The 26,708-nt window shown below is 46.5% G+C and overlaps 1 protein-coding gene across 10 annotated transcripts in view; it reads right to left on the bottom strand.

Annotated features, from left to right (window-relative positions):
• The window catches only part of CSNK1G1 (casein kinase 1 gamma 1), a 105,041-nt gene that overhangs the window by 34,934 nt on the left and 43,399 nt on the right, over positions 1-26,708 (bottom strand). For all 10 annotated transcript variants that reach the window (XM_027466537.3, XM_027466539.3, XM_027466535.3 and 7 more), the window contains 3 exons: positions 24,583-24,999; positions 19,557-19,597; positions 14,734-14,803 (listed from right to left, as the gene is read on the bottom strand). In XM_027466537.3, the coding sequence (XP_027322338.1) occupies positions 14,734-14,803; positions 19,557-19,597; positions 24,583-24,760 (289 nt within the window). In that variant the 5' untranslated portion in view covers positions 24,761-24,999. The remainder of the gene's footprint in view (positions 1-14,733; positions 14,804-19,556; positions 19,598-24,582; positions 25,000-26,708) is intronic.

Raw genomic sequence — 26,708 nt, forward strand, 5'->3', positions numbered from 1 at the left:
CCCTGAAGTCAGCAGCAGGTACTTTGCTGTGTCCATGACAACACACAGATGAACATTTTGGAATATGCCAAAAGCTGGCCACAGGACACTCAGTGAAGCCACACTGATTTAATGCCCAATTTCTGTGCGTGGGCTGCAGGACACGTGCGGCTGCAGACCAGGTTGACCTTGGGGATGCAGCTGAAAACCAGCCCCAGCGAGCTCCCACAGGGACATGAGTGCTCCGAGGGACCAGTGGCTAAAGACGAGGTGGAAACACCGCGGCCACAACACGGGCTGAGAGGGACTTCCACCCACAGTCTGCGTTTGGACCTCAGTGACAGCAACGAGGAGATGAGACACGGCGGCGTGAAGCACACGTGTACATCCAAGGCTTTCTGGAAAGACCATTTTGGAGTGCTGTTGGCAGACAGAAACAGGTCCAGACTTATCTAGTGCTCCTCCCTCTTCATGCCAGCCTCCAAGTTCCTCTACGAGAGAGGGATGGGGAACTTTTGTTGCAGAAGTTTCAAAGCCCAGGAAGAAGGCTGTAAGCCTCAAACCAATTAGCCAGCGAGACAAAAGCATGGCTTTCAAATGCCAGCAGCTTGAACCTTCCCAGCTTTCAATAACGAGCAAGCGATGTTAAGGGCTCCTCACAACCTAACTCCCTTCAAGCTGTCATTAGGTCCCTCAACACCGCCTCCTTCCAGCACGGTTATTTAGAAAAATCAGCTGTGTGTTCGTCGTGCTTCACTCTTCAAGCTCAAGTGATTAAAAGTAAATCTGTAACGGAGCCGAGCACAGGCAGACTTTCCACCCCAGCTGCTGCAGTGGAGAATCATTAACGGTAAGGACTGAAAGATACCCATGTCCCGAGAGTCTAGGAAAAGGAAGTGCTTTAAAAATAGCCTATTTTTAGCCCAGTAATATCCAATTCAGCTGAAGAGGCTGCAGTGGATGAAGCTTTTGGTCATGCTGCTAACCCGAGGAAAGCCTGCAGGAGCCCAGGTTTAGCCCGGGAGCACACTGACTCCAAACTGGATGTGCTGTACAAGTCTTCCAGAAGACAGGATGAAGCCTTGTGAGTTTTCTTACAAAGAGATTTTACTACATCTCGTAAGCCTCCTGTCGATGTTGCTGCTGATCACCTAAGGCCGTTTCTTTGCAGGAAGGTCACATTTGGTGAAGTCCAGACCCGTGGCCACGTGGCACTGCTTTAAGAGCCCAATTGTGGGAGCCTGTGAAACCTCTCATTGATAGGTGAAACTAAACTGTTCAGACCAAAAAGTCTGTGGGACAAGGATGGTGATCCAGTCACTGGCGAAGATCCCCCCCGTCAGATCTGTCAGCGAGGAGCATCTTCCACTCAAGCCGAGTCCTCAGAATACCTAGCGAAGTGCTCGATGTGCCGTTCGTCACCAGGCACTTACCACAAGCATGATCAAGTGCTCTCAATCTCTTCAGGAAATTTAAAACGTGATAAGTGGTTTAATTAAGATTCTCATTTTAACCTCCTTCATTCCTCAGAGGTACACCCTTCATGGGAACAGGCTGGGATGGAGAGAGCTCCCTGCTTCCCTCCCGCTGCTCTGATGGGGATCACAGAGGTGACCGACCTTGCCTGGGAATCGCGAGTGCTTTCAGCCCAGCTTAGGGCTGCAAAGCTTCTGGATTGTTTCCCTGCCCTCCTCAGCTTCAATACTCTGCTTTGAGAGCCCTGATTTACCCTCTATTCACCTATCTGAACGGGGAGAAGAGCAACTGGACCTCCCCAGAGCATCCTCGTCTCCTGCCCCCTCTCTCCTTTGGCTCCTCGGGGAGAAGGGCACTTGGCAAAGTGAGAACCCGCTCAGCAGTGAGAGCCCACCCAGCTCCCTCACCCACAGCCTACCAAGGAAGGCAGCCGAGGGTGCTGCTGCTAAGACAAGCCACCTCCTCGAAGCTCAACAAGCCTTGGTGCTGGCTTTCTCTGTTCCCAGCCCCATTTATTCTAGACATCGCCGTAACATGGAGCTCAAACTGCTCCCCCTGCTCCAGATGTCATCTCAGCAGCCCTCTTACAGCACCATTACGAGCTCCTCTTATTCACGTTCCTCCCAACATCCCCATGTTCTGTTTGCTCCGGCTGCTGCCAGACACCAAGCTCTCCGTTGCCAGCTTTTTGCAACATCTTTTTCCTGCTTCAGTTGGGCACTGAATCATCTCCTCTCTAGCAAGTGCTAAATGCCTTAGTGCTACTGCCCAGCAGGAGTAGCTGCAGCAGGACTTGCTGCTTGGCTGCAGCACAGAGCCCATGGGGAACAGAGCAAGGGAAAATGTCCCAAAACCATAGTTTGACCAATTCCCCTTCCCCTGACAACCACAGAGCAACCAAGCCAGACGCTTTTGAAGGGAAGAGCTAGCACTCAGAGGTACAGCAGTCATGTTCGAGCCACCAGCAGACAGAACTGCTCCCATCTCAACCTGTTTGCAAGTAAAGTGTGGCTGCTACACAGACTTCAAGACTCCAAGTTGATTCCAGAAAGCTAGCAGATTTTGTGCCTCTTCTCAGGACATACAGGATGCATTGAGTCCCCGCTGTGTTTTGAATAGCTTGTGTTTGAGTCTCCAAAAAAAAAAAAAAAAAGTATGGGAAAAGGAACAGAAGAAAAACAGATATGGGAAGGACAGAAGGAAGAACATATTTGTTCTTGCTGCTGGTATAAATCCAAACAATTTAATTTTACTTCAGTTACAGAAAAACAATTTTCACAATCGTTGTGTTATTAACATGGGGCAGCATCTCATTTTCCTGGAGTTGTACACGCTGGTTTCCTGATAACGTGGCTAGAGTCTATTAAACAACTCTTCACATCCACAAAGAAGCAGTTTTAGGGAGAGCACCCAGAGGATGCTCAAATTTGTATTCATAAAGTCAAATCCAGCCGTACAGTAAAACCAACACCTTTTGCTCAGCCTTTGGCTACCGCAAGCATTCACCTTTCAAAGCCTTGCAGAAGTTCAAAGCCAGTTGCACTGATGACCCAGCTAAAACAAACTTTTCCTGAGATTATTTCAGACAGATACAACGCACAGTAAGAGAGAGCTCTGCTCAAACGCTGTCAGCATGGCGTCAGATGACTGAAGTACGCCAGCACCTGATCTGGCCAAAAGATATGGAGGAGAATTAGCCCTTGCTGGGAAGGCTAAGCTGCAGGAAGGCTTTCAAATCTGTTACGCACAAGATTTACCCAAAAACACCTGTTTGTGTGCAGGTTTTTTAGCTGTAGTGAGTAAACTACAGACGAGTGAATTTGTTTCGGTTCTTTACAAAGACAAAAGCACAACACAATGACCTGCTTTTTTGGCAAGTTTCGGGAGACCGAATTCCACATTTCACCTCCAGGGCTCAAGGGAAATGATTTCACTCAAGTCTCCACATTTCTGCTGCATTTTATGCTGCTAAACTCTTTGCACATTCTCTTGCTCCAGCAACAGCAGCAGCTGGCACATAAGGCAACAGCTCAGCAGGAGGATCAAAACACCAGAATTTTAGAATACTTATGTTAAACCACCCCAGAAAGTTCTGGCTTAAGTTAATTACCTACCTTTTCCCACATACCTGCAAACACAGGGACGTGGATGGAAGAAAATATCAAAGGTTTAACTTCACGTAATTATTGCTCTACCCTCATGTTTCAGTCTGTGTCGCTTTCTGGGTTTCTTTCTGTACTCAGCGGAGCCTGTGTCTCTGCTGAAAGGCGTGAGAAGCTGCGGTGCTGCCGTTTCTGAACTTCTTGCAGGTTAAGTGAAGGGTTACAGCAGCCTGCTGAAGGCAGCGGGATTCGCACAAAAAGCTCTTGTGCAATTAAAATACAGCCACACAGTGAATCACCTTCCCAGGCTGTTTTTAAGCTCCCATAGAGCAGAGAAAGGTCACTTTTCAGATCGCTAGGATCCAACCATCAAAATTACCTCCAAAGTCTCTCTCTGAAGCCATCAAAAGCCAAGTGCCTACACAATGGCACTTAAAACGAACACAGCAGTTCGGTGGCCGCGGTGTCACACCTTGAACACAACGCTGCGGCCACGAGCAGCAGCTCAGAGCCCTTTCATCACCAGCTACAGCCACATCACAACGCTTCGGCCTCCAAGGCGTACATCGCTCCACCGCGCCGCCTCCTGCTCCTGCTGTGCCACCGGCCATGCGCTGGGGGAGTTTTGCCCTGCTGGTGCAAATCCGGATCATGTCTGTGATGACTGACTTGGTTCTGCTGGGTAGTAGCATAGAAACTGCCATTTTTTCCTTTATTGTGTAATTCTGGCACTGGAACAGCTCTAGCTGCTGGAAGGGAACGAAGCAGCAGGCTTTGGCTCCTTCATTTTTAAGGGGAGTTACGACAACTAAGGGCATCCTCCGCTGACTGTACTCTATGCTTTGAGAACAAGTTACGTGCGTTATGTCACGTATAAGCTACAGGTTACTTAACAGAGCTTCTAGGCTGCAAGAGAGCGCTCAGCTGCACACAAATTTAACTTCAGAAGCACTGGCAAGGAAGAGGCTACTCAATCCTGGGGAGATGACAACCGCTAAGAAAGAAGCAAAAATAAAATACCTCTGCTGAATCTCTTCTCTGCTGTCCAGAGAAAAATTTTGATTTGATCCCACCAAATCCCAGGTGGCCCCTGCCCTTCATCAGCTCATCTCCCCTGGAGACTGTCAGCTGGAGGCTGAGCTCCTACTGGCGCCTACTTCCTCCCCCTCCGCATGCCAAAACCTATCGTGTGAATGAGGTGAGACTTTAAGCTTACAGTGAGTGTGCCGGCCAGCTGCAAAGCAGGGTGACACTGCTGCTGCCTCGTGGTGCTACTGCAGAAGGAATTTGACAGCTTAAAGCACAGCTCAGCTCCAACCCACGCCTCTGCGCAGTGACCAGGAGCTGTTCTAGACAGGATGGTACAGCAACATAAGGCAAAGCTGGCATGTACGAGCAGCATCCACGGCGATCCAACAACATTTGGTTCTTGGATGACAGATCAGACGGGTCCAGGGTAGCTGGATAAAGCCTAACAGGCACGCAGCCCCAGCTCTGAGTGCCCAGGAGCGAGACAATACTCAGCCACACTCAAAGCTGGCCAGACCCTGCACAGTGATCACAGGGGGACAGGCTGGGTGGCATTGCTGGCACCCGTGCAGCTCAGCCACATGAACCCTCCTGTGCCAGTGTTGCCATCAAAGCTGCTTTATTGCAGGACCCAACAGAGCAACTGACTGAAAAGCCACAAGATCGACGTTTGCTCCTGCAATTGCATCAAACTGGTAGGTAATGGGGTGGTGGTTTTACCGTGCTAGGCAGCTAAACATCACAACTGCACTTTCACTCCCCCTCCTTAGATGAGGAGGGGAAGAAGTAAAGTAACTCACGGGCTGAGATAAGGATAATTTAATTAAAACCAAAAAATTATTATTATTATTAAAGAAAGATTATTATTAACTAAACAATTTAACTAAGGGAAAAAAAGAAAAAGGGGAAAACAGAAAAAATGGAACAAAACCCACAAACAAAACAAACAAAGGCTATGTGGAAGTGCAGAGGAAAGAAATTACTCTCTACTTCCCACAAATGAGCGATGCTTGACCACGTCCTTGAAGCAGAGCCTCAACGCACATAGCTGGTGTTCAGGAGGAGGACCAACATCTTCACGAGAGCCCACCCCTCCCCTCTTCCTCCTGTTTCCCCCTTTTATTGCTGAGTGTGACACCACATGGTATGCAATATCCCTTTGGTTGGTTTAGGTCAGCTGCCCTGGTGATGTTTCTTTTCTCACTTTTTTGCCCACCCTCTAGAAGGGTTAGAGAGGGTCCTGATGCTGTGCCAGCACTGCTCAGCAGCAGACACAACGCCGGTGTGATAACACTGCTACAAGTGCAGAGCACAGCACTGTATGGGCTGCTGCAGGGACAGTTAACATCCCAGCCAGACCCAGTACAGGCGGATGCTGAGAGTCAAACAAACCTAAGCTGTCCACAACAATTCAAAAGGCTGGCATTCATCAGTCCCACTTATACAAACAGCTGTAGTTTTTGAGGGGAAAAAAGAATTTGTCAGATTAGTAGGTAAGTGTTACCCACACAGTCCTTTAAAGACTGATGGAAAGCCTCCCAACCCCTCCCATTACAGAAGGTTCTCTTCAATAATCAGAACAAATTCAGATGCACTAAATGATATAATAAGTCCAGGTATCGTGTCATTGCTCCACCTCAAGATAGCTGAGTACAAGCAGGTGAGAAAAGAGTTTTGAAGGAAAAATGATGCCCCTTTCAGGCAAAAGCTTTATGGAACCACAAGCCTCCATGCAGGGCAGACCTTGCCAACCAGCCTGCTGTCATAGCTTGACCCCTTCGAGGTGCAGGGGCAGAATCAGTGGCTCCTCTTTTAGAGATGGGAGGAAGATGAGGAGCATAGTTTGACTGGCAGGCAGGGCAGAGCTTGGAAATGCAAACTCCAAACCAATATGGGACAGGATCCCACGACATCGGGGATTGAATCGAGACAGTACTCAACACTGGCTCTTCAAGAAACTGTGTTGTTTTTACAGCTGTGTACCTCAAACACCTCACGAGCACAGGCGGATCGCTGCAGCAGCTGAGCAAGCACATCGCACCCCCTGCCCTTACGAGGCTCTCTGTCCCTCAGAGGAGCCTGCGGAGGCATCTGGATGACTTGGCAGAGCCCGGCTGTGACAGATTTACGACCACCGCTGCAGGCACATCATCGGGCTTCGAGGAAAACCGTCTTCAGGAAGGGCATTTCTCAGCTTCCCAGCACGCCGCCTTTCCCAGCCTTCCCCCTCCCTGCGCTGCACGGTGTCACTGGGTTCTGGTTTGCAATTACTGCAACCAATACCGGAAGAGTAGGAGATGCACAAGGACTTTTTGAAACATAAAAAGGAAACTGCCCTAATCTCATATTCAAATATTAATGGCCTTGCTGTAAAAGCATCTGATAGCTTCCAATTGACAAAGCCTAAATTTAGACCAAGGAAGTCAAAACTTCTGATGTTAAAAGAGATGCTGAAGTGTGCAAGTTCAGTAAGCCCTTCCTAGCAATGCAACTGCCACATTTAAAAAATATATGTATATATTTTTAGATAGCAAAATATTGTGCCTCAGAGATCAACAGCAAGCCTGCTTTGAAAGCGGGCAGGCTGTAGCTGGGCATGTTACAGTATTCCACTGCATTTTATTTTGCAAATCAAAAGCTCTGAAGTCAGAGATCCCAAAGGCTCAGAATTTCATTGGACTACCCTGACTTTATAACGAACGCATACAAATGGTTGGAGATGTTGATCATCATTCCTCAAGGGCACAGCTAACCTTGTCAGGGACCTCTGTATGTTGCCCATTGTTTAAACAAACTCATTTTCAATTGAATAAAAACCATACCCGTTACCACTTCTTGCTGAGGCATCTCAGACTTACCTTCAATGGCAAGCTTCTTTGTAGCACCTCGCAAGAACTGAGAATGAAGGTACAAGAGTTTTTGCTTGCTGTTAGAAAATAAAGCCAACAGCTTAAAAGTATAGCTTAGTGTCTGTGCCAGGGATTTGAAATAGGAAACTGCTTAAACATGGGATGTGATCCAAAAGAAAAAGTTGCTTTCAGTGTAAGTGGATGTCAACTTTGTATTATCTTGCACAGAAAGAAGTTGTCGATCACATACTTACAATGTGAATGCACAGTTGCTGTAAGATATTTCCAAATACCTCGAACTACAAGGTTGCAGTACTCATCTACAGTTTCCACTGCGATGGCTACAAACTAGGTTTGCTCTACAAGGAAGCAGGGCACTTGTGTCACTCCGTGCCAGCACAAATCCCCTCCGCAGCCCAGAGGGACACCCCGGCATGCCCCGGACCAGCTCCCTGATCACCACCTGGCCATGGAAGCGCTTCTGGCACTTCAAAGCAGGTGGCAAATGCAAGTGGGATTTCTGAAGATTAAAGCGACCACAGCAACAGCTAACGTGTATGTTTGCGCTCGTTAATTAGGCAGGGGTGTAGGCATCTTGCATGAGCCCTCACTTACGCAGCCCCAAGTTACTCCCGCTCCCTCGGGGAAGAGCGTTGCACACAGGGAGTTCCCCACGAAGCAGCAGGTACTGGCAGCACGCTCCACCACGGGAACTTGTTTACAGCCATCCACGTAGCACGTCTTACTGAAAGGACCCCTGCCTAATTGCTGATGAATGACGGCGTTGTGCAACCGGCACGGAAAGAATTTCTCTGCAGAGACCGGTACGTACCAAGTGTGCAGCAGGTCAGGAGTAAAGCAAGATCAACACAGGATGAGAAAAACGTGCTAAACGTAGGCAATCCTGAAAAGCAACTTAATACACAGTATGGAGTAGCAGACAGCTACAGCTACATTGAAAAATATACATGCAAATATTGACTAGACTATGTAAAAGGCTCGGTTATTTATACCACCTTCACTTTTCTTGGTCCTGCTTCCTGACAAGTAAACAGACTGCTTCACTCCAGCGAGTTGTGCAACAGAAAGAGGTCCAAAAGTAAACACACAGACTCGATACTTCATTAGAGGTGAACTTGTTTACAGAGCAAGGATTAAAACAAAACTGCAGAACCCTTCGATATTCTATATGTAACAACATATCCCTCCCTGACTCAGTATATTCTGCTTTGCTTCTCTGCTGTGACTCATGTTCTGCGTGGGCAGGGGAGAGAGGAGATGTTCTCGGTTTCCTGGGATTCTCCAGCGCATCCGACTCCTCTCCGACATGACACCACAGAGGCTAATTACGCCTGACATCCACTTGCCAATATTACCTCCCCGTCCTGGGGAAGAGCGTTGGCTACAGCCCATCAGCCGAGCCATCGCGTGAAACTCGAACGCGTGTTGACACCGGGCTGCGATGAATCACATGTGCCAAGGTGGGACTGCGAGGGAGTCGGGGCCGGCGTGACTCATCTGCCAGCTGATACAAAAATAAGCTACTACTGAATCAAAAATGCATGACTTCCTTCACACCATGTGCGCAGGCAGAAGCTGTCACTATGCAGGAACTCAATCATCAGCTCCACGCAGCCAGCAGAAACCTGAAAATAAGCAGCACTCCATCTTACCTCCCGAACGCAGAGCTCGCGGGGAAGGCATCACGTCCGTTGTTAACAGCCACAGGGGAGAGGTGCCAGGGATGCTTTGAAATGTAGGAACAAAAATTCAGTCCTGTACATCTCCTGGTCACTGCTGGAAAGTCAATACTTCCCAGGCCCATGGTGAATTATTTATTTGCGGAGAAGCACAAGATCAAAAAGCAGTTTCCTGACTGCTTGGAGATGTTTTTCAGCCATGATCACGTCCTTAGAGAGAGGAAGTGGGCTAAAAGCAGTACAGCAACTCTCATGTGGCAGCGGGCTCCTCATCCTCAAGAAAAGGCTTAGAGTTTGCTGACAAACATGCCGAACTTTGGGGAAATAATAGTTAAAGCTTCGTGAGAATATAGCTGTGCAGAGATGTTTGCCTCAATTACTCAGCAAAGCAGGGTTTATAGGAGATAACCCTTTTTTCCCCTCTAACCAGCACAGCTGGAAAGGAGAAAAGCTTTTGGACAAAACTTGCCTCGAGGTCTGCACAACTGGCCTCCATTTCAGCTGAGCTACATTGGATGTGACAGCGGCTGGATCAGGAGAGGCATCAGCTTTGTGGCTGCACAGGCACACGACGCAGCTCCAGATATCTCACTGTAGCACACGAAGTGATGTGGAACAGCCTCGTGGCTCTGCCGCAGCCTCCAGGAGAGAGGAGCTGCCCGGCTCCCTGGCGTGCAGACAGCTTCACCACGCTCCCGTGCCTCTGAACTCAATGGTTTTCTGCAAGCAGTCATGAACAGAGCCTTCAGCTTCCCATTGGCAAAGCTATGTTAAACACTTAGCAGATGAGAGATGTGCTTATGGCACCGAGTAGGAGCACGGAGGTTCCAGACTCCATTTGATCTTTAATTCCATCTAAAGTAATGGCTGGTGTTTAAAAGGTGTCCTAAGACATCTCTGTATTCGCTATATTAGCCCATCAGCTCCAGCAACTTAACTACAGCAGGAAACACAGCAGCGTTTTAAGTTGACAAATACAGAACACATTTGGAGAGTTTTCCAGCAGAGCGCAGAGCAGAAGGATCCACCTTTCACACAACAGGCTTGAGCAGAGCTGCTTGCTCCTCGCTGCCGCCCAGATCGTGATCAGAGCAGCGAGCAAACAGGAGAGTCCAGTATCTCCACGTGTGACAGCCTCGCTGGCTGGGAATGCCAGCAGATGCAAAGGAGGAGCAGCTGCAGATTGCAGCCAAAATCCAAATGATGGGATGGGCAGAGAGAAAAAAGGTGGCCACGTTCTCCTGTGTGCCCACGTTACGCATGGGAAAGAGCGGCTCAAGCCAAAGGCTGCTGAAGGCTGAGAAAGACTGGGAAACACAGGCACTATTTGCTGATAAAAGATAAGCTTCCAGTAAAAACTTTGGAAGAGATGTCCTCCTCGAGAAGTCTGTAGGAGAGTTTAATCTGAAGGAAAGGTGAGAATCTAGAATTCACATAGGAAAAATAAGACCGTTTCCACTTAAGGTCCTAAAACCAGGCCAATAAGCAAAAAGAGCCCACAAGAAATAGTCAGTGCAACTGCTAAGACCTTTGTGTGCCACCAGGTGCTGAAGGTGGCCCAGCAGGGCTCCAGAGCGATCCTGCAGCCTGTGGGAACTGCTTTATTCCCCCACACCACGGAGAGTCCCCTGGGATGCTGCTGGATGAGCAGGGGTCCGCTCAAGCAAAGCAAAAGCTCTGCCCTTTGGTACACCACCCAGGAAACGCAACCATCACAGGAGCTCAGAGCTGGGGCTGTTTGACCATGGGCAGAGCAATCAGTTTGCTCTCCCAACATGAGGTTTCAGCACCCCAGTACTCATGGGGAACCAGGCACTAACACCAGCCTGCAGTGGGGACGAAGCTCCTCCACCTGCCATCCTGCGGGCTGCACGGCCTCATGATGCAAAATTTTCTGTGAATGCTAAGAAAATGGGCCTTTACTCCACAAACTTGAAGTACAGAGAGGACAAATTATGTGGTCAAATGCTTCATCCAGGGGAACACGCTGGAGAATGAACTTCTGGCAGCCACAGGAGATACAGGAGCACCCCGTCAAGTCAGAGGGTGAGCTCACCTCATCCCCAAGGCACAGAAGCAGCGGATTTAAGTGGCTGTACACAAGATAAGTTTGGGGGAATACCCAGACAGCTGTACTACTCACATTCACTGCTAGCTGCTATCCAGCAAGAAAAAAAAAATCAGGACCGACACACACAGAGCTTAACACCAGCCATGGAGTGAGAAGCAGCAGCGAGGCAAGACCGAAGCCCACACGTATGTCAAGATGTTCTTGCACTCCCACCGGGACTTCACAGCAAAGAACCATGAAACAGTTCAGCGTATGACACCAGCATCTTGCAGGATCAATGATAGTGCAACAGAAGAAATTTACACAGAAATTGGTAAAACTACTCCAGTTTTCTTGCAAGCAGGCGTCTCCTAGACTACCTAAAACCTAAAGGAATACTCACCCTTGCCTGAGGCACCATATGGACTGGCCATCAGGAGCTGGACTCCATGCCTGTGTTTTTTGTTTGATTTTCACTCGTTTCATTGCATACATTAAGGTAAAGCAGTCATACACTGCTTTAGGTTATTAAATATTTAATTCCACAGTGAGACAGAAGAGCCCAGCAGATGGTCACCGTGCAGCAGGCCCCTGCCTCTTCTCTTCGGAGGGATAGCAAAGTCAAAGGAACAATCATGAAAACGCATCTTTACTTCCAAAAGAGTCATAAATCCCAGCACTGTGCCAGAGGACAGGGTGGAAAAGGAGATGAGGGCGAACTGAGCAGCTCACTAGCAGCTCCTGGGCAACAGCTACCCACGTCCCCACTAGCAAACCAACTTCACCAGACACATCCACTCGCCTGCTAGGGGTGAAATACATCTTCTTAGACCCACATACATGCAGACAACCCTATAAGAACATTCCTGCTTGATCCATGGTAAGCTGCTACCTTTCAGCCTAGCTTTTCCCATGATTTTATAGTAATATACTTTAAAAATGTTTGTTCTGAGCATCCAGGGAAATCACCAAAGCTGTTCTCATTTGAAAAAAAATGCCTTCTGTTTACAAGTGCTGCACATAAAAGCCAGTGATGACGATTCTGACTTCTCCTAGAGATGCTGCTCACTGAGACCATCTGGTTGTACAGGCAGTTGAACGCAGCAGTTGCACTAACGAGAGGACGACGCTGCTACTGCTGCGGTGCAGTAATGCTTTTACTAGTATTACTTCTCAGGTTAACGGTGGGAGGTTCACAGTCAGGCACATTATTTGGCAAGATTAATTGGCTAATTTATTGAACAGTATGTCACACGCAACACTACTGTTGTTCTCAGCTGAGTCATACACACCATGGGTTTGGCCACTTTTAGTCTCAATTTGGCAAGTCTAAGATAATTTAAAGTAACCAGTCCTGCTTACTGGAGGCTCAAGGCTGGCTGCTTGAGCAGCTGAAGTTTTTGAAGCAAGGATCCTCTGAAAAGACTGTTCTCACCGAGAACAGTCCCAGCTATTCCTCCAAAGCTGGCACACACGTGGCACCAATCTGTTTTTACAGACAGGCGGTCTTCCCCTAAATCTCAGCATGGTGTGCAGGCACCAAGTGAAGACTCCCTGGTCCTGGCAGTCTGACTCCACCAAAATTTATTTTGTTAATCTTCCAAGTTTCATGGAGAGACCAGAGATGCAGCTCACATCCTCCACCCTTGCTTCTGGCCTATTTCCAGTTGTTTTAGCAAAACTATAGTGTGAGAGCTTCTAATGGCATTCAACAGGTTATCAGAGCTGGGGCTGTGATGCCTGTGGGACCATACAGAGTTAGAAATTAAAGTCATGTCCTTCAGGAGGCCTCCCAACAGTCTCTTGACAAATACTGGCAAAGAGCTCGAGATGACAGACATCCCCCCATGTAACGAGAAGAGAGATCTCGAAGGCAGGATTTCCACATCTGATGGCAGCATATTCAGAAATACTTCCATCAGCATGCACAGGATCAGACAGGGCAGAAATCTGGGTGAGCGTTGTAGGATGAGACATTTAAATTCATTATGAACTGGAGAAAACCCATTAAAAATACTTAGTCTAAACAAAATAAAGCCTCCATCATTCAATTAGTTTTTAAGTTCCTCAATAACATCTTTAAAGAGTGGTAGAAAGCTGGCAGGTGTAGAAAAAGCACACTGGGACTCATTCATGTGTCATGAGAGATGCCCACTGCGGTATTACACAGACCACACACATCAACAAAACTCAAGAAGGGAAAGAAGGGCAGAATTCACTCTGTGAACCTGCATTTGACTTATTTACGAAGGCTTCAGCAGAAATACACTAAGTCTTAAAAGCACAGGTAACTGTAATTAAGTGATGACATTAACCCATCACATTTTGTGTGTAAACATCAGAATATAAAGTACATAGGAAACAGCACCATATTTTAGTGGACAAGACCTGTTTAAAAAGAGAAAAATAGAAATCAACAATACTTTAGTTTTTCTAATAGTGCCAACTCACTTTGTTTCCACATCCCAGATTTTGCATGCTATGAGGAGAATAAAACTGAAAAAAAGAGTACAACAGTACCCCAGACACCAGAGGATGTGGTACACAAAATTTAGTAAACTGATTAGAAAAAATTGGAACAAGCAAAATAAAGCTGTGGGATGACTGCTCAGGTACTGCATTTTATGAGCTCAGAGCAGATCTACCTTTCATTCTGCTCAGCTTTGTATTTTGTTACCACCTGGTGGTATGAGAACACATCCTCTGTGAGTGAAAGCCGGGTCCATCCAGGGAACACAAGGCAAAACTCAGAAGTGTAAGAAAAATTACAGTGACTTAAGAAGCTTGCCAAAAAAACAATGGCATTGTATTATCAAGGCACAGGAAAAGCAGAGGTCTGCCTTGTGCAGCTGTGGAAATCCTCTCCATTGGAAACAGTGCGCGTTAAGAGTCTACATAGGTTTAAAAAGCAACCATAAATTCACAGAAGAAAAATCCAAATGCTATTTAGACACAGGCTCAAGCCTTATATTAGGTAAATCAAAGAGCTTACTGCTTGCCCCCCTCCCCCAACCAAAACCAACAAAAGAACCCCACAATTTTGGTTTGTTGTATTTTTCCTCATATTTTACATATGTTACTGTCACACTGAGCTAGTGGGCTTTATCATTTATCATTTAGTAAATCTCAACTAAAAAGGTATTTCAGTATCTTATTAGAAAAACTCCAAGCTTCTTGCACAGCTTCCTAGATTTTTAAGAGTTTCCATCACGCTTCTGAAGCATCAGAAATAACTTCCCATCCATCAAAGGTTCCTGTGTTCTTACAAACACACTTAAATGGGTATTTCCCATATTAATCAATCCTCACTAACACAATAACCGGTTTACTAATGATAGTTTCTAGGTCTGAGTAATTATCCAGTATCGTTATGAGGTTATTCTGACCAAATCTCTTCCAAAAACTTGCATGTGACAAAAGAACTTGCTCAAATCAGTAAGTTCAAGCTAGAGGTTTCATGTTAGAGGTACACAACAAACATGATGGCAATGTTTGATTTAACAAGGAAATCACAAGCCTTCTAATAAGCCTAAGGTAGGTTTACTTACCTGCACTTCCAAGTTGCTTATAAAATCTGTATTCTAAATGGAGTTGCGGTGCTCGTGATTTTATTGGTTCCTAGAAGAAAAAAATAAGTTGCCTGAAATCTTTGAAAAAAATATATATACTTATATTAATTACTTAATATTTATATACTTAATTATATGCTTAGAGTTTTGTGACAATACATACTGCTTCAAGTTTCTAGATAAAACATCCTAGATGAAGTCAAACAATTGATTTCACCCTTAGACGTCACTTAAACAAATAGAGAACAAAAAGCTGAAAAGAAAGACTTGCAATATGCGCTCTGCAGGAGAATTAACTTCCTTATTTAAAAAAAAACACTCATTCATGGAAGTCAAATTCAAGAATTGTTCAACAAAGCTCCTGATCCTTGAAGAGTGACCCTGAACAGGCAGTACCTTTGTAGGAGGAAAGTCAAAGCTGCAGAAGATTAAGTCACACGTTCAGTCTGTGGACTTGTGGTTGCCCACAATATTTTTGTTGGTCACTAGCCTGTATTTCTGAAAAAATACTGAGTCATATACCGTGCTTTAAATCAGACCGCAGTTACATAAACCTATCATCTTGTTTGCAACAAGCACGACAGCACAGCCAGAGATCTGATAGAAATGCAGGGAGAAGTCTCTCCCTTCACTAGCAGGTGTCATTCAGACATTTCAAAGCACTCAAGAATATTCTGTTTTTATACACGGGATAAAAATTGGATAAGCCTGCAACACACCCAAGATGCTACACTTCTCAGCTGCCACTCACCTGCACAAAACTTAATGCCTACAATCTGCAGCGCATTAACATGCATGATTACAGAGCTTCTAAAAATACGAAGTTAACATGGAGAGGATTAAGAGAGTCGGGTAATTACATTTTCAATAACACCGCACTTGTAGGCAGTGATGGGGATTCACCTCCTGCCCAGACATCTTGGGACTGAAGTTAATCCTGGCCTCAATTTTGTTGTTGCTGCCGCTGCTTTCTTGCATGTCAGGAGATAAATGTTCCATGCCTAAACTACATAAAATTCATCTCACGGCACCAAAACTAGTCTGAATTTAAAAAACCTGCTGAGTAGCCCTAAATGATGTTTCATATCAGCCCCGGTGAGTTACAGCAAGAACACCCAGAGGAGGTGCAGCACAGCCAGGAGTCTGACAGGGCACCTTCAGCAGCTCTGCTGTCTGCAGGGGAACACAAGGCTTCAGCAGATCCACTTGTCTTGTTCCACCTGTGGTCTGTACTCTAAGATTAATGCCCACATTTGGCCTGAATTCCTCATTAAAGACTTCTTTTCAGATTAAAAGAACAATTTTTGTACAGGAATTCTGGTGATTGGACTTCAGCCAAGCTGTTCATCACCTGCTCAAGTCATCCCCTGTTCGCCAGCAAGGGGAATATTGCTCCTGGTTGCTTCTCAACCTTGATATTTAAAAGGTTCACCAGCCACACGTTGCTAATCAGAAAGTATTTCTAAAATAGAAAACTGATACTGCACCAAATGCAGGTACAAAGAATTGCAAAAACCTGTTTGCTGTACAATCACTATCAGGTGAAGGTAACTGTCGATGCTGGTTTGAGGGAGAGTCTTCAGGCACCTCCACGGCAAGGACATTTAGGGCAACAGGAGCCCAAGCCTATGCAGCGAGCAGTTCATTTGTTCAAACAGGTGGAGGGATTAATGTGTGAGGACGTGAGGCTGCTTGGGACGAAGCAATGGAAAGCCAAGCCCGAGCCTCTCCGCATCAGGAGCTGCTGGAGCCGCAGCTCTGGACGCTTGCCAGTCGTGGCAGCTCCTGAGAAGATCGTACCGGAGCAGATGGCTGTCCCGCAGGCCAAGGGCTTAAGGACGCTGGCAGATGTTGCATTTGTGCTGAAAATAATGGAATTGCTGCTGCCCAGCATACAAAACCCACAGCTCAAACTGACGGGCATCATCGGGAACTTTGTAGAAACTCCTACGACGTGCAAGTCAGCACTAAAAACCTTCAGAAGATGCAGCTAGTAAACATGGCTAATGCATCTCTCCTCCTGCACACTCTAGATGCCCATAACCAAACAATCTTCAGGACAAGGAGCTGTGTGGGGACACCACACAAGCCAGAGGACAGGCAGCAGTCCCCATTTTCCAAGACACTGCACAGTCTCAGACATCCTCACCCCCTGCAGACAAGCCAAGAGATGAGCACAGAATTTCATAGCGTTTTCTGATCAACTCTCTGGCACCCATCACATCGTTCTCTAATTTTCCCTCCATTCATCTTTAACATAACGACAGGAGGAGGAAACAGCTGAGACAGCAGGGTTGCAGTTTTACAAGAATCTCAGGCAGCTAGAAGGACTTTGAGCAGAGCTTTGAGTTGGTCCAACGATGCAGATAAAATAGAAAAAGCTGCTTTCAAGCACAGCAAATGCAGCCACTAGGCTGCAGGTTACCTGAAGTATAAAGAAAATCTTCGGAAATGTAGCAGGTTGTTATAAAAAAAAAGTTGAAAACAAGACCTAATGCAGGTATTGCCTAGGGAAGAAAGCAAGACTACTTACAACTGGTTTTGGTCTCAAGTTCTCCTGACCTTTTGTCCCTGCATTTAACCTGGCTTTGTAAATGCCATTTTGTTTAGAAAAATATTTGAAAAGCAGGAACATTATTTTTACTCCAGCCCCAGAACAACATATTGGAAACGGGCACACAGTCAATCAGCTCACTGACTTCTTGCATCACGTTGTCTGGAGCCGAAGGGCTGCCGCAAAGAACTGGAGCTCTCCCTCTCAAAAGAAGCACTTCTTCCCCTGAGCTTGCTATCCACAATGTAGTCACAATATTTCTAAGCCTCTGGGGAAGCAGGGAGTCCCTGGCATTAGGCAGCACATCACTGCCTAGCCTGGAAGAAAATACATCTCCCACCAAGAAGTACTTGCTTCCCTCGTGATCGCAGTTAAATACACACAGAGCAACACAATTGCTGCTGAGGAGGAAGAGTAATTCCCACTCCTGTGGTCCAAGATTAGGAGACCAAAAAAAGTCCTTGCTTCTGATCCCTCATTGATCTTCACAAAACTGGCACAGGTGTGCAGGACAGCCACGGGATGGCAATCCCAGTCCTTTGAACCAGGGTCGGAGGTTTTGAAGCAGGAATTGTAACAGTGCAAATAAAACGTGGGGGAAAGTGACTGTGCTAACACTCAACCACTCAGATACTTTGAAAAAAAAGAGAAGGAATGCTGTTGGAAAAAATGGATTAGCTTTATTATTGCTGCCTCAGTCTTCTGCCACCTGGCTTCAGGTTATGGGAAGGTGTTACTGCAGGCAGTGCCATGAGAGAAACAAGCATCCTCTGAGCAAACACAGCTGCATGTTTGCTGTGTTCTTACTTCCTTGCTCCTTCCAAGGCTATAACTCCGTGGGATTATCTTTGAAAGCAAAAAAACCAGAAGCACTATTGATTCAATGAAACGCCAGGTCTGTGCACACAGGCACATTTTCCGTTGTCCCATCTGCCTACAGAGCGAGCTACGCGACGAGCACCAGTCCTTCCTCCTGATGTGCAGCCATATCCACACACACCTTAAGCTGCACTGCAAACATTTATTTTGTTATTTTAGGGATTATATTCTGACTTTTGCCAACTGGCTTCAAAACAAGTCCTTCCTGCAGAGCACTAATTATTTTTCAGGCACTATGCATCACACAAGGAGAACACCAGAGATGTCAGGTCTGGGGCATCTCAACATGAATCAGAATTAATGCACCAAGTCCATCTTGATCTTCTTTAATGTGAATGACTGCTGTCATTTTGCCAGACATCGGTTGGAAAAACAGGCACACTTGCTGCTAATACCAAATCAGTGTTACAACTTAAACTTCAGATTCTAGGGTTTGGATCTGTCATTAAAGAACACGCAGAGGAAAGAAGAGTACTGGGTATTTCAGCATCAAATTTCAAAGCCCCCCAAGAGACTACTGAAAGTCCTAGTTTACAGACAGTTAAGGCATAAAATCAAACTCCCAGGGTATGGTTTTATAAATCTGGCGGAGCTAGGAGCATCCCCATCCTTTAGACTCCTGCTTCAAACCACAGCTGACCATAGTGCCCTCATGCCCTGACGCTCCTTCAGAAGAGGAGCGTTACCTGAGCCAGCCGGGGCACTGCGGAAACATGAACACTGCCACCACATCCACCTGGGGAGGGACACACCGACTGCAAGGCAGAAAAACTGGTAACTGAGTACCGAGGCTGGTACAACTGGATGAGGAGTTGTAAACATTATTTCACGTACAAACTCTGAAGTTTGCTGCTGCTGGGGCCAAGGTTTTGTTTTTAAATGCAACCCCTGCCATGCTCTGGTGAGCTGGTTTGATTCATTTTTACCATCCTGTAATGTAAAAGGAAAAAAATCACACCAAAGAGGCTGACACCACATATCCTTGGACATCCAAATCAGCTAGAGGATTGGCTGGATTGGATCTTGTTTTGCCTGTTGCATCTGCAGGGTCATGGCCCAGAAAATTGATGGGGTCTGTAACAGAAAGGCTTGGTCCTGGGGCCGAGGAAGGGGTGACAAACCTGCCATCGGTGCTGTCTGCCACTTTGGGAAGAGGAACAAGGCGCTCGCAGCTACTGACCATTTACATACTGTGAAGGGCTGGGTGCTTTCCGAGTTCACAGCATTCTCAAGAACTTATCTCTGTTTAAACCTGTTAATCTGGCTGAGATCAAGAGCAGCAATAAGCACCGAGTGGGGAAGCTGCTTTTTGCCTGAGTTTCTAGCACCAGGTACGAGTGATTTAAGGGCACCCGAAGCTCCTACTTACCAGTTTGATCGCTACATATTCATTGGTGTAGAGATTTTTGCCTGTGAAGGAAAAAGAAAAATCTTTTAGTTGCACATTCAACACTTGCAGCTAGGAAGACAACACAGAATAGTGTCACTGATCACTGACTTTTCTCAATTACTCTCTCAGCTTCATGCCTCCAACAATTTCAGTCTCAAAGTAAGAAGCTGCAGCAGCCCACCAGGGCAGACAAACACCCTCGTACACCCAGCATAAGGTAACTGGGTTTTACAGTAGCAGTTATGTTCATTTGAGGAGGTATTGCAGACATACGTTTTATTATCCACATCAGGCTAAAAAAAAAAAAAGGTCGGAGAATAAAAAAACGAAGAGTCAGTATCATTTCTTTCAGAAGTGACTTGATTCTGGACACTGAGCAATTTTATCCTATGGTCTGCAGGGAGCTTCACCAGCACAATTGTGCTATGGATCAGAGACTACTGCAAGTAGGCAACACAAACAGCTTCCGTACCAACACATGGCTTTTTTTTCTTCCTCTACAAACAGGCAGGACAGGCAAAACGCTGCCTTGGTGGCAGCAGAAAGGCAGTGCTCATCATCTGCTACAGCCAACAGCTCTCATACAGCACCGTACCAGCGAACTACACAGCTGCTCCCAGGCTGTTAGAAGTTACACTAGAAGAACAAAACTCATTCTTCAGACCCCAAACACACCCTACTATTTCTTAGATCCGTTACAAAAAGCTATGATGTCCAGGCTGGTAGAAAGCAGGTTTGCAGCTGCATCAAGAACACTCGATCCTGAGGACTGCAGGACCCTCACCGCAGCTTCAGCACGGGGGTTACGGCTCATGCAGGGCCCCCAGCCAGCTCCTGGGCTCTGCCACACAAACAGCAAAATGACACTGGGAAAACAGCATTCCTTCAGCTCCACAAGGTGGAGGAGGACACCAGCAGCAGCCTCCATGTAAGCCTCCTTACACAAAGCTGAAAAAAAATTAAATGGAAGAGCGAAGGCTGCACTGCCCACAGGACAGAGCTGCACAGAGCAGCAAGTCACAAAGAGAAGCTGCCTCTTATCTCTGTCAGCAGGGAGCCGTGATACACCCAAGATGATACAACTGTGCTAACAAAGGCCCTTCAAGTTCAGGCAAAGCTTTTGATGGGGCAGCGATTAACGCCATGCCTCCGTTTTGGGAAGATCCACTGACAATTAAGAACTGTATGTCCTAAATGAGATGCGATGCCTCAACGTGGGAAAGCTGGCAGCATGGATTTCCCAAGCCCTGGCAGCAAGATGCGCCCAGCACACGGGCACATTCACACAGGTCAAAGCGAAAAGCTCGAAGTGCAAACCTCTTGTGACCCAGAGGAGTCACGCCTTGACCTTCCAGTCCAGCTCAAAACTGTATGGATGACATTTTGGAGACAGCACAGGGCTGGGCAGTGGAGCAAACACCCACCCAGCCATCCTCAAGACCAAGCAGAGCTTGCCCCAGACAGCACCGCGTTTGCTGAGACCACATCCCGGCGTGACACAAGGTCACACTGATTTTGTAGCACCATTCTCACTATCCCTTCTAGAACACATCTTTCCAAAAAAGGGACAGCAGCGTAGATCCTTCCTATAATCTACTCTTACCCCTCTAGCACTACTCCAGCCCAGCAGGCACACGATGATTTTATTAGGGCAAAGACATAACCAGCCCCGCTATCAGACACCATTACCCTTTTTTCCTTTTTTCAAGCAGGACCTGAAGCTGCAGCACAGGGCTGTGCTGGGCAGTTCTTGCTCCCAGCAAGGTGCCCTCCCAGATCTCATCCACCTGCAGCGAGCAAGCGAGCAGCCTGTGCTCCCTTGGGGCTCAGCGATCACCTCCTTGCTGCGGAGATGCTGGATCTTTGTGAGACCTGTGCACGCCCCAGGCCAACGCCTGGCTTCAGAACACTACACAGGTTCTCTGTAACTGTGTAGTAACACACTTCTCCAAAAATCCCTTTGTATCCTCTCTTAACAAGCTACTGCACCAATCTACAGACTGGATCCAGCTCTCTTAACATTTTTTTCCCTTCAAACAGGGAGAAAACCCGTATGAGCTCCTTTTTACATGAGTGGATGCAGAGTTTTGAAAATGCCAGGTTATGTTTGCATTGGAGCAAAAAGATTTGGGCTCCAGTCTACATCTCTGCATTAAAATAAGCCACTGGTCTGTCCAGAACTTCATGCTTATTTAAAAGGAAGGAAACCTACAGAATCTCAAATAATTTTACATTAGCATCTGTTTTATGCTGTACTAAATAAAAGCGCTAAACACCGGGGGAAAAACGAGACCATCGAAGAGGTTTATTTATCCCTAACGTTTCTTACGGTTCAGGATTTCAGGTAAATGAGGACGTGACAGTCGATGCATTGAACCTGCCCACAAGCTGTTCAAGCTCCAGAGGTTTTTCCAGTGAAGACAGAAAAAATCCATGTGGTGAGTTCTGAGGAGGTCAACCCAAGGATTTGAGCAGCTTGTCCAAGGAAACAGCCATCAGTTAAGCGTGTTTCGTCTTACCCTGGGCCAGGCACTGATTTTTGTGCTCACTTCCCTCCCACCCCAGCTCGTCTGCAGGCTGGAATCCAACTGCTCAGCTCCACGTGACCGACAGCTTCAAAAAAGTAATACCCCCGGGGCTATCTGGATTTGGAGCAAGAGAGATCAGCCCAAAGCAGCTCAGTTGGCGTTTACAGAATTGCCTCGATGCACAGCACCTCCCTCCCTCCCCCGGAGCCATCAGCCCTCTGTCTGGTGCTCCAGAAGAGCTTTGAGTGAAAACACAGCACCTGAAAAGAGAAATCCTTCGGAGAATTGGAAAATGTTTTTTCCCCTTGCTTGTCAGCCTACAGGCTGTGCACGAATTTGTTCTCCCTGCGTTACTAAAAGCATTAGCTGACACTTTACTTCTCTGAAATCATGTTAAAAAAAAAAAAAACACAACGCAGAGGGCACGCCATTCATCTTTGCAGAACAAAACTGTTATCACGGACTTGTTTGCTCCTATTTCAGACACACTGCTTCTCCTTCCCCACCGCACAACTCAGCAACCATTAGCATCACATCTGTGCAACAGAAAGATCTGATAATTAACTGAAGAGTTCTTACAGTTATAGTGACTGTCAAAAAGTAATAGAAGTTAAAAAAAATATATAGCTTCTATACAGGCTTCCTGTTTTAATTGCCATTATCAGCATGTACAGCCCGTTGCCCAAATGCAGCAGGCTGCAGCATATTTGGTTAACACATATTAGCAAAACGTTTACCAGTGTACCAAAAAAACCCAACCCCAAACCACTGAACCAAAAAAAAAAAAACGACCACTCGATTAAGAGCTGTTTTTTTTTCCCCTGGTTAAAACCAAATTTCTCTGTAAACAGATCTTCTCACAAGTGAAATCTCTTGTATGAAGTCCTTTGAAACAATGTGTTAGTACAGAAATCCAACACTGCTCAGAGAAATGTGGGAAGAAGAGCAACCACAGAGACAAAAACCAGAATCTGGGCTCCAGCTGAACAAAAGCAGGAACCATTTACCTGGGGGGAACCAACACAGCTGCTGAATGCTCGATGCTGTGTGGATGGCAAAGCAATTAAATGGCTCTTTCCATATGGATCTGGCTATATTGTGATATTTATTGTTGGGGGGAGGGTCTTTGAAAATGCTACGAAGCTATGCAAGTTACGTTACTGGAAGGATCCAGCCTGTACTCTCTTCAGCTGTAGATAATGTGCATTCACATTCAGGAAATTGGAAAACTTTGTCCCTCCCTTGGCTTCTTGGAGCGTTTCCGCCTTTGGAGCATTATCTCTGCTCTTGCAAATCAATAAACCTCCTCTGATGTCATGCTGAAACCAAGACCACCCATTTACCAATAGAAGCCGGTTGATCCTCATCCTGCGGGGAAACCGTGTGTCCTACAGATGCAGTAAGCACACCTCGGAATGACAGACACATCTCACAGATTCAGCACAGGAACCCACAGAGATGCTCTCGGTAGTTATGCCTTATAACCCTCTGGTTACCTGAAACAACTGCCTGATCAATGTATCCATCATCCCTCGTGCCTGACACGCAGATTACTTCAATTCTGAGTAGATCCCGAGGCTGGGGAGAGCAGTATTTGTATCAGCCAACCTGCCTTCAGCACCCTCGAGTTTCTTAGCACAGCAAACCACTTTGTTCAGCAGACAGAAGGAAAAAACAGCTGTTTTGAGGCACTCAAGACCACCGCAAGCTGCTGCTTCTGATCTGAAAAAGCTACCCCAGAACCACACACTGCGAGCTCAGGAGCATGTAATTAAAAACACAGCCTGCTTCCCCCACCTCATTTAAAAAACAACCCAACGCCCCGCTAACGGGCCCTTTGTCTAGGCTGACTTACAAGCCCAACAGGCGGCAGCCCACAAAGCCATCTGTCTGGGCGGCCAGCTGCAAGGCACACGGTCAGAAAACCAACAGACCAAGAAAAAGGCAGGGGCTGCCACGCAGGCAGACGCAGCGGCCAGATGGGCACAGGCTGCACGCCCCGCTCAGACACGGGGGGCAGGTCAGGGAGCAGGTGACAGGGCAGAAAATGGGGCTCTGGGGACAGTGAAGGACGTGGAACTGGGAAGATGAGAGCGCTAGGAAATGGGTCTCAGTCGTTACTTTCATAGGGAGCCCTAGCTTATGGAAAAGAGATTGAGAGCAAGATTTAGCAATCCAGACAGTTAGAAAGATTTTTCACCTTAGGCAAGACAATCAGCGTTGAGAACAGTCTTCATTGTTGGGATTGTTCAAAATTTGCATCTTTGGCCTCTCCAGTGTATTCACTTTGACTTTATGCAAATAAAAATAATGCTAACAGTTACATCTTCTGAGTCAGAAGCTTCAGGTAAGGTAGCTCGACACTTGGGAAACAGGCACATGCTGTTCTCAAGCCAGGGTAAGTTTTTACGTATTTATATTCCAGTGGTGAAATGCTAATCTGGATAATGCAGGCCACTAAAACAGCTAGTTCTTACCTAGTCTGAGTTCTCCAAAGTTCCCACACCCAATCTTCTTGCCCACTCTGAAGTTGGGCCCCACCATAAGAACGCCTGAAGACGCAGACGAGCTTGGCCGAGAACCATGACCGCTCCTCCCCGGCATCCCTTTCGTCGTCCGCTGCCTTTCATCCTTTTCCCTATTGGGATGGTCCATGATCTTAGAAAAATCTCTCTGCCAGCGAGCTGGCAGAAGGGAATCTGAGCGTGCACTCTTGTCCTTGGAATAGAAACAGGTAATCCAAAAGTATCTCAGTCAGGGTCCAAGAGAGTCATGGAAACGCGTGGAGTTCTTTTGGCACCGTATCCAGTTTCCTAATGCATCTTTATAGTGTACCAAGTGGTCGATTATGTTCTTGAGAACTCAATAAAGGCAAGTTGCTTTTGGTTTCTCACCTGGGGAAAATAAAAAAAAAAAGATATATGAAGTAAAAATCATTATTTTAAAATACCAAGCAAGAAATGTACAATGTGGCAAACCTCCAGTACTTTCCAAAGCCATTTAGGCCTCGAGGAAATTAACAGCTATAGAGGAACTTCATCGTTGTCTTAACAGTTTTCTGATAAAAAGCCTCAACATCACGATGGGAAGTAAGTGCTGCCCATCCACCACTCGCTGCTGGAGTTGTCAGGACAAACTCTGCCCATAATGACAAAAGCGATTCCTATCACAATGGTGCATCAGGTGGAAGCCACAAGGCAATCACGTTCTACCTTTAAAGCAACTCTTACATTTTTTTTTTCCTCTTGCTTCATACATATTTAAAGGATTATACAAAAGTCAGGCAAAAAATAGAAAGGAGCAATGGAGAGGTGTCAAGAAAAGAAAATACTGAAGCACTTACAAAGTTGCATGCATCTACCACACTAAAAAGTCAAATTCTCCTTCATTTTAGGTCCTTAAGTTGACCTCCAGCATACTTGCCAGCTGAAGATAGTGTATCAGAGATGACCAAAATGAATAAACAAAGCTGTATTATTTGCAGCTAGAATCAACATTGCTGGAAATACCCCCCTCATCCCAGGACTACACGTACTGGGTTGTGTCCCTCTAAGGTCTGTATTCCTACTTCTGTGTGGACGCTGAAGTTTCAGCACTTGCTTGGCAGTCAGGAGGCAGCTCGACAGTCAGCAGAGATGTGCTGCCTGAAACCACGGAACCTGAGTCACCGTGGAAGGACACCAGCAGCAGAACACCACCAGGTGCGCCCAGAAACCCAACCGTGTTTGCGAGGGTTCAAAAGTTACTAAGGCGATAGCCTCAGCCCTCCTGGAGCAATGCATGTGTAGCGTATTTTTCAGAGGACTTAGCAAGGCTTTGCCTGGTTGTTTTATGAAATTAAATGAAGCTAACCTACTTACTTCCAGTCCTCCAAAAATGAAAGGCAAGAATTATTACCCATCCACAAACCAGTGGCACAGAACAAAAGCGTTAACTCTTTTGAAATATGAGTATGTTCTCCCTAACCTTCAGCTGTGGTGTGCTTTTATTTCTTGAAACTTTGTTTTGATCTGAGGTGTCTGTATACAAGGCAGAAGTCATCCGCAACGGGTTCTGCAGAGCATGCAGGTTGCTAGCTGCAGGCTGGAAATTCCGACTTCTGAACACTAAACTGGTCTGCAGCACAACTCCAACCTTTTCTGTTCATTTCCATTTGCCGTTCTATCTGCTCACACACACACAAAAAAAAGGTACAGTTCTCCCCAGCCTGAGCTCCCTCCCCTAAATCAGAAACCCCTCCCCTAGATCAGAAATACTTCAGCAAAAAAAAAACAACACAAAGATTAAACAGAAAGGCGCAGCTTTAACCCCACTTTGCAATTACTTTTTACTGCCTCTGTTCATACATCACCAGAGGCTTCTATACTGGACAGGGACTCTAAAGAGACTCCATAGGAAGGTGCGAGTCTGCAGCATATTAGAAAACCTTCAGTACTGAAGAGGAGCCAGTAATAGGGTCAGGAAACGCCCCCACACATGGACCCGCTTCACGCAGGACGACAGTCCCACAAAAACCCACCTTTAGCTGTGTATCTGCTAACGCTAGGAGCCCAGCTCAGGCTGCCCAGGCTACAACCCACAGGGTGTTGTATCGAGCCCATGA

Source organism: Anas platyrhynchos, chromosome 11 (assembly GCF_047663525.1).
Source record: "Anas platyrhynchos isolate ZD024472 breed Pekin duck chromosome 11, IASCAAS_PekinDuck_T2T, whole genome shotgun sequence".
NCBI lineage: Eukaryota > Metazoa > Chordata > Aves > Anseriformes > Anatidae > Anas > Anas platyrhynchos.